At 41.7% G+C, this 18494-nt stretch overlaps 1 protein-coding gene across 1 annotated transcript in view; it reads right to left on the bottom strand.

Moving 5' to 3' along the window:
- The window catches only part of EPB41L4A (erythrocyte membrane protein band 4.1 like 4A), a 264629-nt gene that overhangs the window by 90424 nt on the left and 155711 nt on the right, over positions 1-18494 (bottom strand). Inside the window, exons 5-9 of the mRNA XM_080803915.1 lie at positions 16060-16157; positions 14851-14971; positions 12261-12348; positions 9768-9856; positions 9093-9156 (exon numbers count right to left, since the gene is read on the bottom strand). Coding sequence (XP_080660041.1) covers positions 9093-9156; positions 9768-9856; positions 12261-12348; positions 14851-14971; positions 16060-16157 — 460 coding nt within the window. The remainder of the gene's footprint in view (positions 1-9092; positions 9157-9767; positions 9857-12260; positions 12349-14850; positions 14972-16059; positions 16158-18494) is intronic.

Genomic DNA, 18494 nt, shown 5'->3' with positions numbered 1-18494 from the left:
AAGGTTCTCCAGACATACAAACACAAAATGAGGGAAGACTAGAAAGAATGCTATGGGGGATGGATGGAAATTGGAGATATGGTGTGAACTCATGGTTTCTACAATGAGTATGAACATGTTCATATGCACACATGTGTATATATGTATTTATATTTGTATGTATGTATACATGCCCATGTGTATTCCTTAGCTTTGTCCATTGAAAAGGCCAAAAATTAAAGTCACCCCGGGAGCAATGACAACACCTAACACCCAGTTCTTGACCCTTCCCCTCTGAACCGAACCAGGACTCACTAGAGAAATGGCTGATAACAGGGCAGACGTAGGGTAGATGTAAAGTAGGTACAAGATGCACCTGAAATACCATATTATAGCAAAAGGAAGAAAATGACCCCAAAAAGTGATAGGGTTAGGTCAAAAGGGCACAGGAGCCAGATTAAAGGAGCTCCCACTGACCACATCTAGGACAACTTGAGCACCAAAATAGCTAGGTACAGTAATGTATTATAAACCATGGGGGGGGGATTAGTAATTCCATGCTAACAGGATAAATAAAAGAGAGAGAAGGTGTGACTCCCACTGACAGTGGAATGCCCAGGGCTGACTGATGAATGTAAGGGGTATGGAAGACTAGAAAATCAGCGTTTGACCAGCATCATAGTAAAAGATCAGATCAGGCAAGAATCCTCAAGGAATGCTAAGCCTACAGCGAAATTTTGAAGAGGAGCAGGATATCTGCATTGAATTAAAGTATCTCCCCACAGATTACCTATTATCTGTATAGGAGGAAAAAGAAAAACAGTAACTGTTCAGTGGGAAATGAAATCAACATCCCCACGAGGAGATCAAACTTTGTCTAACCACCAAGAGACATAGCTGCTCATCCAAGGCCTCCAGAAGTGATGTCCTAAGGAGGGTACAACCACGGATGCAGCTTTCTGGCTCAGAACACATATCCTAAGTCCAAGCACAAGAAAACAACAGACAAACATGTGACCAGAAGCCTTCTATTTTTAAAAAGTGGGGTAGAACTGTAGTCTTCCAAAATGTAGGGTGCCCAGGTGGCTCAGTTAGTTAAGTGTCCAATTCTTGATTTCAGCTCAGGTCATGATCTCAGGGTTGTAGGACTGAATCCCAGGTCAGGCTCCACACTGGGTGTGGAGCCTGCTTAAGATCCTCTCTCTTCCTCTCCCTCTACCCCTATCGACCCTGCCCTCGAGCACACGCACCTGCTCTCTCAAAAAGAAGTCGATGTCATAAAAAACAAAGAAGCTACAAAAATGTTTCAAATCAAAGATGATTAACTGGATTTTATACCAGAGAGGGAAAATACTATAAAGGACATTATTAGGCTAACCAACAAAATTTCTACTGTAGAAAGTAGAGGATAGAAGTATTATATCAACATAAACTTGTTAAGCTGATAATTGTGCTGTGGGTCTATTAGAGAGCATCCCTATTCTTAGGAAATACCCACTGAGTATTTAGAGACATGTAACACATGAAAACCCTCAAATCACTCAGAAAAGAATCGTGTGTGTGTGTTGTGTGTGTGTGTTGTGTGTAGAGAGAGAGAGAGAGAGAGAGAAACAAAAAAGGAAACACAGTAAAACGTTAACAATGAGTGAATGGAAATGGGTGAATGTCCATGACTAAGTTCTTTACAATCTTTTAATTGTGGCCTTTTTGTAAATTTGGAATTATTTTCATACAAAAAGAGTATTTTAAAATCTATAGTTGCACTTCCAACGTGAAGAAACCCCTGGCTTACGCAAGCGAGACCTCTGGGGCTCGCTGATAAACAGTGACAACTCCTGGCCTCCAGGACTTCCTGTGTCCTCTTCTCAAAGAGTTCGGCCAAGTGCATCTAATTACCCATGGCCAGACTTGCCAGGAACGTTTTGGGTTGACATCCTGTTACGCTGGGTAAGTTTAGGCTGAGGTTAGTTTCATGTTGTATTCTACATAAAAGTAATCACAGCCTCATTTTTTTCCTTCATTTATTCAACAAATGTACATGCCAATCTCGGGTGGGAAAAGGGAGCCAATCTCTCAGGCCTTAGGCCAACCTCTGGGCCTCCTGCTGGGGACTGAACGCTCTCCCTGCTGATGAAACCAAGGTATCTGGGTATGATCCCAACTCCTCCTGAGTCTTCACAAAAACATTCCATCTGCTACCCATCGGAAGCATTTTTACCTCCTCAGTGCCTCCCAGATCTGCCCACTTCAATCTATCCTTGTGGTGGCTGCCCTCCCATCACCTCCCCATCAGCGTGTCTGCCTCCGTGCTTACCTCCTGCATGCTCTACGCGGCAGCCGCTCTCCTCACAGCGGGTGAGGCTCAGGGCTGGAGGCATCCCCCAGTTCCCCCACCTGTGCTCAAGTCCCCCAGCCACCACACAGGTAAGAGGGGTCCTCTTCCACAACAGGCAAGACTGCACTGCGCACTGGGACCATCCCACTGCCCTCAGGCCTTCTACCTCCCCACCAGCGCAGATGAGCAGAAGCGGAAAAGCAACCCCTACTCCCTTCAGACATCCACAGCCTCTCCACTTTCATCTGCCTTGAATCCACTAGACCCCATCTTATTATGCTCTCTTGATCTCCGTCACCCCAAAATGATACTCAGCAATTCCCCTAGTTTGTCCCCCTACTGCCCCCCCGGCACCACTACCCAACTCCCGAAACTCTTCCTTCGTGCCCTCTACAATTGGGGCCTCTCATCTGTAAAATCCCTTTGCCCCCAGTTTGCTCTCCTACACTGCCTTTGCCCTGGTGTGCCGGGAGAAGCCTGCTTTCCCCTGACGATACTGTCTTTACTGCAGTCCCCTGGAGTGGGAGCTCTGCCTCTTGTCCCCAGTGTCCTCATGTCACCGGGCCTGAAAGTGGAGAAGACTCCTGCTTGCTCCCCAAGGCCGCTTTTAGATCATTCTCTCCTCTTCTCCCTACAACTCCCAGCTTGGGGTCTCATTGGATTCCACCAGCCATCGCTCTGGTGGCTGTCATCCTTGAAGTCTTCTTCAAACACCAAAGCTACTGCAGTCAGGTCACACCCTCCAATACTACTCTTGTCTTAATTACTGGAAGTTTCAATATGTAAATAGAAACAATACCTCCAACACCCAGACACCTCAGTTCCTTGAACTTCCTAGCACCGGTGCCTTCCTCCCCATCCCAACCACTCACTCCCATGCTTGCCACCCCACAGCAGGGCTCTCAGCTTCAGCGCTATGTCCTGTCCGCGGACAACATGTTGTAAAATGTGCAGCAGTACATTCAACCCTCTAGATGCCAGCAGCCTCTCTGCCCTGTCTGAAGCTGTGACGACCAAAACTGTCTCTCGATGCTGTCAAATATCCCAGGGGTGAGGGGTAGGAGGCGAGAAACCCTGCCCCACAACTTCCCATTTATAATAGCTGAAGCTCCTCTGTGATCTCAGTGCCCAGCCCCCAACCTTCTGACCACCACCTTCTCTCTCCAGCTTACTGCCTCCAGTTCTCCACCACCAACAAGCATTCAACTCCTCCAGCCAGGACCTCCTCCCACCAGACCCCACCCCTCTTTCAAAGTTCTTGCTCTCTTCCTCACCCGGTCTCAATTCCATGACAAACCACTGGATTAGCTCACCCAATTCCCTGGCCCTTCTCTTTGTACTATTCTCTTCACAAAACCAACTCTCCACTTGCTTCGTGTCTCCACCAGCGCTGCTGAACGTGCGTGGAGAAAAGCAAACCAGGAGTGGGCTTATTTTAAATTTCAGGACCCTTTGTACTACCAAGCTATCATAGGATGACATCAGACCACATATGCCTTGTCTACTTTCTCTCCAAAATTACTAAGTCATACCCTCTGCCTCCTTCAGACCCCCAACGCATCCTCCCCAATTTTAGCCTCAGCTGATGACCTTGATACCTCGTTCCCTCAAAACAGAAAGGAGAACAATCATAAGCAAACCAGCCACCTACCCAAATCTACATTCCCATGCTCCATCTTCCTGCCTGCTAACCAGAGATGAACTGTCCTGGCCACCCTCTCAAACCAACCCCTCTATTTATACACTAGCTCTCATCCCCTGTCGTCCGCTCAAGGAATATCGTTCCACCAAGTCTCTCCCCCCGACCACATCACCAAGTGTTCATCACATATTGGATCATTCGCACCAGAGTATACATGTGCTATTATTTCTCCCAACTTAAAAAACCAAACCTCTTGACCCACTTCCCCTAACAGCCACCATCCTACCTGTTCCTCTTTGTGTCAAAAGAGCCGTCTGCAATTACCCTCTCCGGTTCCACTCCCCGTTACCTCTTTTGCTTTTTTCTTAATTAACATGCATGGGGGAGGGTGTTCTCTAATAATGGACTTCTCTCAGGAGTCTCCATTTTTCTTCTTCTTTCTTTAAAGATTTTAGTTATTTGACAGAGAGAGAGAGAGAAAGAGAGTACACGCAAGCAGCAGGAGCAGCACACAGAGGAAGAAGCAGACTCACCACTGACCAAAGAGCCCAATGCAGGACTCAATCCCAGCATCCTGAGATGCTGACCTGAGCCGAAGGCAGACACTTAACCGACTGAGCCACCCAGGCGAACCTCAGGGGGTTTTTCTTGCATACTAGCACTACAGTAAAGAATACATGTCCCTTGTGATTCTCCAGTGTGCAGAGACCTAAGAGTGAACTGGTGAGATAAAGCTCACTCTTCAATCCACTGAAAATGGTCTTATTGGTGACCTCCTACATTCCTAAATTCAGCAGTCAGTTCTCCTCTGATTGGACATAACACATGATTTTTAGTTGGCACAATGGGATACAATTAGTTTCATCCTACCTCGCTGGTTACTGCTTCTCAGCATCGTTTTCTGGTTCTTCCTCTTCTTATCTGTATTCATTCTCCTAATGACCTCATATACTTACTCATGGCTCTGAATACCAGGATACGTCAATGATTGTCAAATCTCACTATCCTGCCCAGACTTCAGTCCTAAACTCCAGACTCATAGAGCCCATTTCTTAAATGTCTCTACTTAGATGGCTAACAGATATCTCAAATGCAACGTGTTAAATATGGGACCCATGATATTCCTCCACAAACCTGCTCTACTCAAAGCCTTCCTCTCCCTACTAGACAGCAGCTCCATTCCTCTTGCCTTTCAGGCCAAACACCTTCAAGTCACAAGGATTCCTCTCTCTCATACCTCCCAACATCCATTAAACCATGTAGCTAAATCCAGAATCCAACAGTTTCTCAGCACTTGAAATGTTGCTACGCTGGTCTCAGCCACTATCCTCTCTTGTCAGGATTTTTAATTTTTATTTATCAATTTATTGTTTTTCAAGATTTTAAGTATCCCCTATACCCAACGTGGTGCTCAAACTCACAACCTTGAGATCAAGAGTTGCCTGATCTACTGACTGAGCCAGCCAGGCACCCCTCGTCTGCATTTCTTAAATAAGCATTACTCAGTGAGTGAACAGGTGACAATGTTCACTCTCAAGCAATTCAGTGTAAAGCAACCATTTGGTAACAGACTTTTAAAAATTTAAACCCCTCATAATAAACATATATTCCTAAAACCAAGAGCTAATACGTAAGTGGTGGAATAGTGATATTTTCATTAAAATCAGAAACCAAAGATGCTTTATATTACTAAATCACTTAACACTTTTCTATAAGTTATGACCAACACCATAAGAGATGAAACATAACAGAAATGAGAAAATAAATTATTTTTCCTTGCAAATGATATAATTATATACCTACACAAATTTATGCGAAACAAATTAAGAACTCTTGGCTAGCACACAAGAATTCAGCAACACAGCCAGACTTGAGATCAACATAAAATTCCACAGCTTTCAATCTACCAGCAGAATACGGTTGTAAGATACAACAGAAGGAAAAAACTGAACCACAAAATTAAGAAAAAAAGGTCAAACCCATAAAACTAAAACACATTAACAAACATTGTGCAGGCACATATGAATAAGTATAATAAAAGGAGAAATGCTTACGACATGATATTAAATATAAAAGCTGTGTACAGAACCGCACAAGGGATGAAATGTATTCATATGTGTACAAATGTACATATATTATACATTTGTGCTAACAGGGCAAAATCTGAAAGGGACTGCACAAAACCAATAATCATTACCTCTGAGTTTTAGTAAGTAATTTTCATTTTCTTCATAGTGTATTTCTCAGATTTTCTACAATCATCATCAAAGACCTTTATACTAAAAGTCTTTATTTTCTGGGAAGTATTACTGAAGTCACAGTACCTATTTTGAAGTTTAAATAATCCATAAAAGTATTTATAATAATTAGCTGCTGAACCTGTCAGTGGAATAAATGTTTACAAAATCAGTTTTTAGTTGTGGACAACTATCTGTTGCTCTCTCAAAAATGAATCACTGAGGGATGCCTGGGTGGCTCAGTTGGTTAAGCCACTGCCTTCAGCTCAGGTCATGATCCCAGGATCCTGGGATCGAGTCCCACATTGGGCTCCTTGCTCAGCAGGGAGCCTGCTTCTCTCACTGCCTCTGCCTGCCTCTCTGCCTGCTTGTGTGTACTCTCTCTCTGACAAATAAATAAATAAAATCTTAAAAAAAAAAAAAAAAGAATCACTGAAAAAAAAATAAATCACTGAACTTATTAAGGTTATATCGGACAAAGAGGAGATCATTCCTTGTGGATGCAAAGGAAGAGATACACAGTACATACTAGTATACTCTCTGTATTTATTAAGATATGGTGTGTTTTGTTGGACACAGTTACTATTTAAAAATGGAGTTGGACAGTGTTAGTGGCATAGCATGACACCAGGAAAAATCTTTTATCTGGAGGACACTGCTGTTCTTTTGAAAACTGAATCTCTGAATTTGGCCCCTAACAGCACTGAGCATACTGAGTTAAGTCTCTTTGACTGGACCAGTGGAGCAGAAAACCAGAATAAGCATTTCAACCATTTTTCAAGCTGACTATGATTACTGGTCCAGGTGATAGGTTTCAGGGGGCTTTTATATTTAATCTATGATTACAGTTAGGTCTCCATAATAATCAACTTAATACTACCATTATGTAAATCATTGCCTCACAGAGAGATACGCTGGTGGAAAAAGAAGACAGACTGCAAAGCAAGAACATTCATGAAATGGAGTGCTTTGGTTAGACTAATGTCTTAATTTAAAAAAAAAAAAAAAAAGAATCCCTTTGATTCAAGCCTGAGTTCAGCATCTTGCAAGAGATTGATGACACCAAGCTAACAACCCAGGAGACACGGTGTCTCAGAAGGGTGCCTGGCTGGCTCAGTCAGTTAAGCACCTGGCTTTGGGTCAGGTCATGATCCCGGGGTCCTGGGACCAAATCCAGCATCTGGCTCCCTACTCAGCATGGAGTCTGCTTCTCCCTCTGCCCCTCCCCCAACTCGTGCTCTCTCAAATAAATAAAATCTTCTAAGAAAAAAAAGTCTCATGAAAAATACCAATTTTGTTGTTTTGTTTACTCCTAATAATGAAAAACCTAAGAAGTTAAAAAATAAGTTAGCTGCAACTTTACCAAATTATATATCCTGAGGCAGAGGACATTTTAAGGTTCACTAATGATAACATAAAAGTAGATGAACCAAGGACCTCACTCACAAAAATAACTTAGGTATAAGAGCAAAAATGAATGTAAGTAAGAGTAATGCTTCCATGAAAAGACCTATGTTACTATAATATTCCTATTAAAAACACAGAACAGTATTTTCAACATATTGAACAGACTCACTCCTTGCATTAAGTCATGTGAAACCAGTGGCAGGACAGGGAGAAAACCATATAGCTCTACTATATATAATTAGCTGTTCTACTTTTGGGATGATTTTAATTCAATCTTATAGCCCATCCTTAAAGATTGATGCGTCTGATCAGGAGTTGAAGAAAACTACAGACTGTTTCAAACTAGTATGAGGTGTTTGGACTATCACTTCTTTTAAAATCTGGGATTTCCCCTCCGGACAAGTTAAAACTCATTTCAAAATCCAATTTTAATGTTATCAATAAATGGCAGTCCGTCACAATTCAGGGAGGGATCATCGTATTGTTTTTCTAGAAAAATCAGGTTTTCTGGTTGGACAGTACATAATCTCATCTGTCAGTTCACTGATGGTTCCACAGGCAGCGTGTGAGTGCCTGCTGCTTGGCGTCACCACTGTTCCTTTCCTGCGTCTCCACATGTAGATGCGGAAGCACACTCTCCACTCATCTCATTTTTACAACAGACGTCTCATCAGAAAGTCATTCAACGCCATCCACTCAGGTTTTTGGTCTTCATAAAGTCACTACCAAAGCCACAGAGGATGGATTCTCATACATCCTATTTTTACTAATTTATCCCATAAATACAAATTAGAATAATAGCACTTCAAGGGAGCATTATTTTCAAAGATAGCTTAAAAGGAAGTTTTTACATCCTTGCCTTTTGGGACACGATTTCTTAAAAGCCACCTGTCAAGGCATGAAAGCACCTCCAGGCTCCAACAAATACTGTGCCCGTTACCCAAACAATCCTGGAGGACACTGTCAAGTTGTAGGGAGAAGGTCAGTATTTTTGCCTTACACCGTCTTTTGGAGCCTCCACAATTTCCCCTCCGGTTTATCTACCATGCTCAACTAGGGAGAAAACAGAAGTGTGACTCCCTACAGGTCGTTTAATTTACTTTGGGACAAAATTAGGACACACTTTATCCTATATGCAGCCCGCACCCTTCTGAGGATATGAATCGTACCTTCATAGATAGTACTTTTAAGCAAATTACTCTAATAATGATAATCACCAACTATTCTCTCTTGTGCCCTAGAAAGGGTTTTTTTTTTTTTCTCTCTCTTTGCTAAAACTAAAATGACATTTCTCCATAACCAACTCATTCATTTCTACTCACTTCCCTTTTCCTTCCTTGAGAAGAAGTTGTGCACGTGAGTCAATTAACCTGGCTCCATGCGGCTGCAGCTGGCAAAACACGACACTTTTACTTCACAACGTCTTTTAAGTTATCCATGAACAGACAAGACTTCCCGCCTCAGTTAAGCTGAGCACTCAACAAAAACTTACATCTTTTCCCAGCACTCTGAGTTCAAACTGCGTCTCCTTGAAGTGAACCTTTGTAATCCGTGGCCTAAAAAACAAAGCAGACAGTGGTGGTGGTGCAGTTTGTAAGAATTAATCTTTCAGCAATTCAGAGAAGTTTCCAGTAGAAAAAGACTGGCTCATCGCAGCTCCTTTACAGAGTGCTACAGTAACTGGTGAGAGTTCCCTATGGGTCATTTGCTCTGGGCACCTCCCGAAAGAAAATTCCGTTCCCATTCTCCCGTGCTTCTCTAGGAGATGCAGACCAGCTTGGAATCCCCAGGACCTTGGCCAGTGCTGCCTTCCCAGACACAGCGTAGGGGCTATAGGCACCCAGTCTTTCTCAAGGCCTCCCCTATTTAGAATTAGAACTCAGAAAGGTCCTAGCCCCACAGCTCACTAGCACAAAGTGAAATGGATAGGAAACCCATACTACACCCGATTTGCATGGACAAGAGAGTCCAGAATCACAGTACCTAAATTTTACAAAGAAAATACATACTACGATGCACTGGGAGAAAACTTATACCCAGTTTCACTCATTTATTTATCAACCACTAGAAATGTACCTGTTCTCTTTTCACTGACAAAGCAGCCCCACAAGCCAAGCATGTACAGTGTACAATTTTAATAACAACTCTGTCCTCAAGTTATACTTACCAGAAATACTTCCCCACTTGCTTTTTATTCTTGTAGACAACAACACCAACTGGAGTTAATCCTAAGAAATACTCAGATTTGTTTTCTCCCTGCAAAAACAAATATAAACCTCTAACTATGAATTTATTCATGTCAAAGCCCTTTGTCAAACTGTACTTGGCCATAGCAGACAAGGTATGTTGCATTAATACTGGGTCCAGTCTTTCAAAAACATCAGCTTAGAAAGCTAGCTAAGCTATGATGATAGTATGATTAGTTTTCTTTTTTTCAGGTTTTTACTGAAAAGTTTTCTTAGTGTATCCAGGTCATCCAGAGAACTTGATTACCAATCAGACCCCTGATCGACTCAGCCTACACTGTGTCTACAGTACTATTTACCCTTGGCTGCACTTAACTGGAATCAGCTGTGCAGCTTAATATGCTGGAGCTTGGGGTCACCTGGGTGGCTCAGTGGGTTAAGCCTCTGACTTCAGCTCAGGTCATGATATCAGGGTCCTGGAATCAAGCCCCACATCAGGCTCTCTGCTCAGCAGGGAGCCTGCTTCCCAACCCACCCACCACCTGCCTCTCTGCCTACTTGTGATCTCTCTCTCTCTGTCACATAAATAAATAAAATCTTAAAAAAAATATGCTGGAGCTTGGGTGCTACCAAAACCAGTTAAATCACAATCTGTAATGAAGGCGCCCAGGTATCAAAAACACAATACTCCAGGTGAGTCTCCTGTGCAGCCAAGGACCACGAACCACTGGCTTCTATCAAGAGTTCCTTCCCAAGGGCTCATCTTGATCTTATTCTCAGACAAAGATAATGACGAAGGCTGGTTTACCACCACCCTTCTCCAGAAAGTTCAGGCAACTGCCTTCAGGCACACATTTGGATTCTCTGACGTTTGTATCATGCTTCTTCCTACTTCCGCTTGTGACTTTAAGACCATTCAAAAAAGTTAAAAATACCATCTTTTCAGGTAAAGACTGAAGCCCCCTTAATTTCCAGGCAATGATAAATCATAATAAAGAAAATGAGTTTCTGAAACAAAAAAGTCACAAACAGAATGGGTATGAAGGACGGGCACATGTATGAATTTTATTTCTACTGTAAAGGCGAGTAATAGCCTGCAAAGTCACATTCCCAAGGAACATAAGACAACTGATACGTTTTGGGAGAATACCAGCTGTTGCGCACTTTCAGTTCTAAAAATTCAATCTTAAAGGAATGTATGGAAGATTCTAATGAACCCAGTTCGTTTGCTATAAATTCCTACCATCCACGAAAGTGTGTGTGAATTAGGATAAACATTACAAAAATGCAGAAGCATTTTGCAGAAGATTCTCTCTTTACACACTTCCTATAAAATAGATGCCTTGAAAAACTAAAAGCCTGAGAAGATTAATGTGGCTAGAAGGAAAATAGTAACTATTCCATAAAGTTTTAGAGATGTTCTCAAATGACAGGAGATGTATTTAATGATGTAATGAGATCAAAAGCTAAAATATCCACGAACTACTACTTCCCCCAAAATATATAACTTTTATTGCCATACTAACAGTATGCCCAGGGATGCTTCTAACTCTTTACAAATAATGAGATGATTTTTTTGTTTCAGGAAACTCTGATGTGCAAAAGACATATTGAGAAATGAATGCATGAATGAGTTATTTGCATTATGGTAAGTTTTATCAGGGCTCCTTAAAAAATCACATTCCATAATTTAATTGACATTGTCTATACATCATCTCGAGCAACTCCTTTTGGGTAAAGAATAAGGCACCTGGCTCGTTCTCTCAGATCGTCAAATTTGACTGTTGCTAATTAAACTCATAAAATGAAAGGCAATGACACTTCAACCTCACTGGCAAAAAATTATCAATTGAGAGAAGTGGCTTCAAGGTTAAGACATGGATCCAGAACACTCAACACGGACTCAGTTTAACTGTTCACTGATGATATTCGGCAAGTTTTCATCCTCTGATAAAGAAAATCTGCGAAAATCTTTCTATTACTGCAGTGGCAATAACCGTACTAGGCAGCACCCCTACTGTTTAAGAACCTGTACATCCCACATACAACCACTGACAGCCACACCTGTACCAGTGCCCAAAGCCTACTCTTCTGGAATGTGATTTCATGAATGTTTTTCAGCCATAAAATCTGTTTTTGGAAGATCCTCCTGTTCTCCGTCTAATACAATCAATTACAGACCAATTTTAAATGGTTTTGACGTTTAGCTAAGCCCTATGGAGCTTTTATCCAGATTGTGTTTTCAAGCCCAGTTAATTGTTTTCTACACATGGAAACATAATCACAGACTTTTAAGCAAAACTCATTAGGGTTGAATCCATGCAAGAGATTCTTTGTGTTCGAGAAACACAGATGAAAAAGTATCATCTGCTTGCTAAACAACGGGACTGCAGCTTTCCTCTGGGAGTTTCAGTGACTTTTTAGGAAAAATGTCATCAGCTTAAAATATCTTGTGTTAATTAAATGTTACTCACATAGACAGGATGGAGGTCAACGCCATACATCTCCAGGGATTTGGCAGTCCTCAAGTAATTCAGCTCTGCCTCAGAAGGAGCCTGACCCCTACACAGCATAAAAACAAAAAGCCTTACTTTACTAATAGGTACTGCACTTGTAGGGAATGTAAGCCGTCTTCACTCTATTCACTGGAAATATAAATAATCCTTCATGCTAATGCAAACTTAAGTCTTTGTATTTCAAGAAGTCCCTTGCCTTCATGGTGACAAAACGTTACACGCTGAGGCGATACTTGTATTAAGTTAATTTCATTTACCAAACCTGTTTTTGCTCAGTATAGCCAATCCCAGTGTCCCAGCATATATTAAAAATTCCATTTCAGAAACCCCCCAAAGAGACTGAGAATAGAAGCACTCGAATTAAGAAGTACATCCTTTACAAAGAACAAAATGTCTGAACACACCAGCAGTTCTCCATCAGGAGAAAAAGGAGTCAGAGTAGTAGCGGGTAGGGGAGAAGAGAACAGGCTCCCCTACACCTTGCTGGGGCCTCAAGAGCACATACGTAGTTTAAAAATATGTTAGTATTTATCAATATTAAAAATACTTATCATTTTCTTAATACGAAGTATAGAAATCATCCCAAAGTCTTCATTGGTGATAATATACATAAACAGTATTCATTTCTAACAAGTGTGAGCCTCTCCCAGGGTTCTCCCCAGATAAGTGGAACTGTGCATATGTGTGTGTATGTGTGTAACAGAGAAAGACAGAGTTTTTTAATTTGTTAACAAAAGGAGTTATGAATTTTTTTTAATTACTAAATCCTGCTTTGATGCATCCCATGTTTCTGCCATGGTACCCTGGAAAACCCAGACATACACCATAATTTTGAAATCTATGAAGAATGTTCATTACAAATTAGACACAAGAAAGCTACCAAATCTTGATCAAACTTTATTCTCTTTAAAATAATAGTCACACTGTCAACACCATTACATAAGACATTGTAAGGCCCTTTAACCAAAGCTCCTTGATAATTTCAGAAATATAATTGTACTCTCAAACTCCCAGAATTAGTATTCTCGGAATGTGCCAAACACACTGCCCTTCATAATGTTATAACCGGCACTCTCTTAGCATCCACTTCAGCAAAACCTTAAAATTGAAGGGCTCTATAATCAGCCTGGAGAGCATTCGGGTGCATGCTAACACAAGACGGAAAGCCTGGTTTCTCTGACTGCAATTCAGCAATTGACTTCTGCTGCTACTCACTGAAACAGATCCTTTAGGCAAACATTTTTTGTTGATCAGATTAATTCTACATTTTTTTCCTTAACTATAATAGATCTGAAACCAAGCAAATTCAAGAGGGAATGTTACATAAGAGGCAATAAAGCAAAGTTAATCAGTATAGAGGATTTAACCAAAATAACTGTAATTAAATTATAACTTCAATGCTGTAGGCCATTAATTGAAAATCCTACTAGGGGAGTGTGTATATTCTCAGAAGTGCATGTGGTGTTAACCTAACACCCATCCAAGGCTCCACACTGGTATCATTGTGATTTCCACATTCACTGTTATAGACTGAATAGGACTTTGCTTATAACTGTGAAGAATTTACATATTTAAGACAGACCAAATCCCAGAATACATTAAGGTCTCTGTGGTTATAAAATATATTTATAGCTGGAAGAATAAATTTCACAAGGTGCTGGTGACTGAAAAAATAGAAAACTGCAAAATATAATATATACAGAATGATTTCATTTATGTAAAACCATACATACATGAATCTATACAAAATAAATTTTCTCTATGGGAACTTATGCATAGAGAGGGGTCTGAAAGGCCATTCATCAAAAATATGTTGACTTTAGGCATTGGGATTTACTCTCTCCTTTCCATTTTTTAAATTGTTTGGGTTTTCTACGAGCATTTTAGTGTTATAAGCAGAAAAAAAAACTTAAAAGAAGAAATACTAGAATGTTCGGGCACTGGTGAAGATTTTATCATTCTAAGAACTTGTCTGAAGGCTGCCAACAGCATAAGATGACAGCTGATGGAGGATGCAACATAAGACATGATTTTTTTTTTCTAGCTTTGAGATGTAACTGACATACAACATTGTGTAATTTTCAGGTATACAATGTGTTGATTTAATACACTTCTGTACTGCAAGATGACTACCACCACAGGGTTAGCTAACACCTTCACTCTGTCACATAATTACCATTTCTTTCCTGTGGTGAGATCATTTAAGGTCTACTTTCTTAACAACTCTCCAGTATATTGATGGTCCTTGAGGGCATTACCCTAAGTGCAATAAGACAGAGAGAGAGAAACACGAGGATAGCACTTGAGGGGGAATCTAAAAAAGCCAACCTCATAGAAACAGAGACGTAGAAAGGTGGTTACCAGGGACTGGGGGTGGAGGAAATAGGCAGATGTTGGTCTAAGAGTATAAACTTTAATACGATGAAGTTTGGGGGATCTAATGGATAACACGTTGAGTATAGCTAATAAAAAGGGACCCTTACGGCTAATAATACATTATATGTTTATAAAAAAATAAAATTTTTTTTTTAAAAAAAGGGACCCTTACATTAAAGTTTTATGAATCCTTTCTATGGCTTCTTCGAGTTCCTCCTTCTGATCAGGAACAAACCGGTACTCTGACACATAGCCTGCAGTATGCTTATATGGGTCGTAATCTCCAAGCTCAGCTACAAAAGAAATTACATTTTTTTCCATTTTAGAAAAATATTCCTAAAAATATTTCAAAATATTCCTATCATGCCGAAAGCATTTTCTTCAAATGTCTTGTTAATAAATTCATACATAACTAATTTTAGTAATAAACAACTCTGATTAGCATATATAAACAGTGTAAGTATTATAAAATATAAGTTCTATATTTCTATAAGTTCTATAATCTTTCTGAAAGACTATAATTACCATTTTCATTTTTATTATCTTTACCAGACTATATGAGATAACAATGTTGTTAACAGAATTTAGAGTACATATATTAGAAATGCTAGAGGCAAAAACAACCAGGATGCCCCAATGGAAATTTAACACAATGTTGTACATTGGTTTACACACAAGAAAGCAAAGTGAAACCAGAAAGCTCATTATATTACATTTAATAAGATTTTCCTCCCTATGTTAATCCACCTTCCAAGCCCAACCCAGTTCATCTATGTGACATTTTCCTAGGACATTTTTTCTAGACTATTCCTGATCTCCAAGTGCTACAAAGGCAAGGAACACACTCTCTCATTGTCCCCATACCTAGCTTGATTCTTAGAAAGGGCTCAGTATTTCCACTTAGAAAGTGAAAACATCCTCAGCCTCCAAAAGGACAATGCAACCTGGAGTTGCCCCACGTGGCTGCCATATTGATGCCAAGAGATGAGGCACAACGAGGGTGGGCGACACTCTGAGCTGCTGTTGTCATCTGACCACAGGGAGTCTTCACAGCAGTTGCCCGAGAACAATGTGATCTCTGAGACAATCACAGCTTGGGGGATCAACAAACTAGGTGGGATGTAGAATAGAAGGGATTTTCAGATTCCGCTTCATCAAGAATCAATGCCATTCCTGTGACTAAAACTCTGAGGTGACCTATTACAAAGGATACATAACTGGCTTTACTTTTACCTCTTCTGAAAGGACACGGATTAAAACCTGAATTCTGACTAAAATTTTGTTTAGGAAAATGTCATTTGCTAAGAAGAACTTTAGTATGTAAACTTGCTTAAAAAGAAAAATTCATATTTTTTTCTCGGTTGGCTGCAATGGAACCTACACTGGATGGCATAAGCTCCCAGCTGGGCAGCAATGTTGACAGGGCAAGGCAGCCGGCCCTGAAGGACGTCTTGCTTCACCTGCAAGAAAAACTGATACCTACAAGAGAAATGGAAAAAAGAGATTCATGGTATCTTACACCACCCAGACTCTGATAATCACGGCAACAACCAATGTAATGAAAATAAAGCCACTTCTGTTCTGTGGCGAGGGGACTGTTGAGTGAACAGGAACTCTTCAAACACACTCTACATAAGCAACACAGGATCGTGGCCAAAAAGCACAGGCTCTCAAGGTAGACTGGCTGGCCTGGTATGCACCTGGGCAGCTGCTGACCCTCTCCAACAGCCCATCTCCTCACCTGCAGAACTCTCCTCATAAGGTTAATGTGGAGGTTACACAGAAGCTATTCTCAAGATGCTCATTATTGCCACTGCCACACCTACTATGACCCGGCCTTACTGGGAGAAACAAATTGTAAGGACCTAAAGCTCTACGATGTGTTACCTACAGGATCTAAACTCATGGATACAGGACAAAAAGGTCATTATAGTGCAATTCCATCAATTCTCATGCCCATTATCCATGGCTTTGCTCATTCCATATGCCTAAAAAAAAAAAAAACCCTGTTACAAAAGCACCAACCACTGTTCTAAACACTGTAAATATAATAACTCATTCCAAGGGTCTTACATACAATAACTTACGTAAGACTTTAAGTCAGTACTATTACCATCTGTTTTGCAGAATGAAGACTCTAACAGACACAACGAGATGAAGTAACTTGTCCAAGACATCACAACTAGTTAAGTAGCAGAGCCAGAACTGGAACACAGGCAGTCTGACCCTAGAACCTCTTCATCAGGATGCTATGCAACTTTGGCTAGCTTCCCCTCCCCCACCCCCATTCAGTCTTTCAGCCTGTGCCAGGGGTTTATGAACCAACACAATGAACCATCAACACTGTTCTTGGCTGCCATCACCCACCTACACACACACACACACACACACACACACACACACACACACACACAAGCACCAGGCTGTCACTGTGGTTTCTGTTTCTTTGGACGCCAACTCTTGTTGTCATTGGGAAGGGCAGAAAAAGGACAAAGGAAATGAATTATAAAAATCAGCTGTGATAAGCTTTTCTTCTCCAAATGCTTACAACCAAGGCCCATAGTAAGGGAATCCAAATGTTAGATGCTACTTATTATTACTATTTCTAGAAGACTGATACCAAGTTTAATTATATCCACAAGCTTAAGGGAGAATCTGTGTAACACCCTGTGTTTCCCCACTGCCCGTTTCAGTAAATAGCACCACAGCCTCCAGATAGCCAAGTGAGAGAAACCTACCCATCAGGGGTAACCCCTGGCACCCACATCCAGTCACGGAGTCTGTTGTCTTCTGGAATGGGCACACTGCTCTCAATCTCCTAGCCCAGGTCACTATCCTCCAAATTTCTAAAATCTTCAGTGCTATGCCCTCATTCATACTTATCTCCCTTCCCACCAACCTTCCCAAGAACTAAACAAAATCCTGAAGAGAAAAACAGGGTCACGTCACTCCCTTAACAAACAGACAAAACCTTAACAAACTTTACTTTCAGGATAAAGTTCAGATCCTTAAGAGAGCTTGTGATGTGCACAGCTCGATCACGGAGTGGCAGGCTTCCCTGGCTTCCTCTGCAAATGGGGTCCATGGCCTAGCATCCCTGTCCTGCCGCCAGCCACTCGCACAGAGGCCCCTGAGGGGTCGCCATCCAGGTTTCCTCCAGCCCACAAGCTACAGCACAACAGAACAGCAGCCTTCCCCTTCAGCGGCTCACTTGCTCATGCCCACCCGCAGCTATCACCAGTGCCACTGGGGTTCCACTTCCAGTAACAGCCCCTGTGGGGTTACTGGGCAGGGCATTCTGGGCAATCCATCCCTCACCACCCTGCTCTGCCCCCCGCCGGTCAGGGTCACTGGTGGGCAAGCTGCTTTTAAGGGAAGTCCACTCTCCCGTTCGTGGCTACGCTTCTGGAGTTCCCGAGATGCCCGGTATCTCCCCCAAGCCTCCAGCAGCAGCAGCACCTGGGACTTGACTCTGGAAGCCATGAGGAAGCCACCTGGTGACCAGCCTGGCAAAGCTACCAGCAGCCCCCAGGCTTCAGGAGATGCTTCAGGCGCATCAGAGCCCCTCCCTTCCTTCCCCACAGAGGAGGCAGGCTGCAGCAAGCAGAAAGAGCTGGGTTCTTTTATGGCAAAACACCAAAAAGTAAGTTGAGAGAACCCCACTCTCTACTCTCCAAATCACATTCAAGCCTTCCTGACACCCTATAACCGTGTACACCAAGGGTAAAACAAATTCCAAACAGCCGGGGGTGTAGGGGGAGAAAAAGAAAAAGGCTTATAAGACTTTTGCTTCTTGAGCCAAATCTCTTGCCATTA

The sequence above is a fragment of the Martes martes genome, assembly GCF_963455335.1.
Source record: "Martes martes genome assembly, chromosome: 5".
Classification (NCBI taxonomy): Eukaryota; Metazoa; Chordata; class Mammalia; order Carnivora; family Mustelidae; genus Martes; species Martes martes.
The sequence above is the reverse complement of the archived record's forward strand: the minus strand, read 5'-3'. Positions and strand labels throughout refer to the sequence as shown.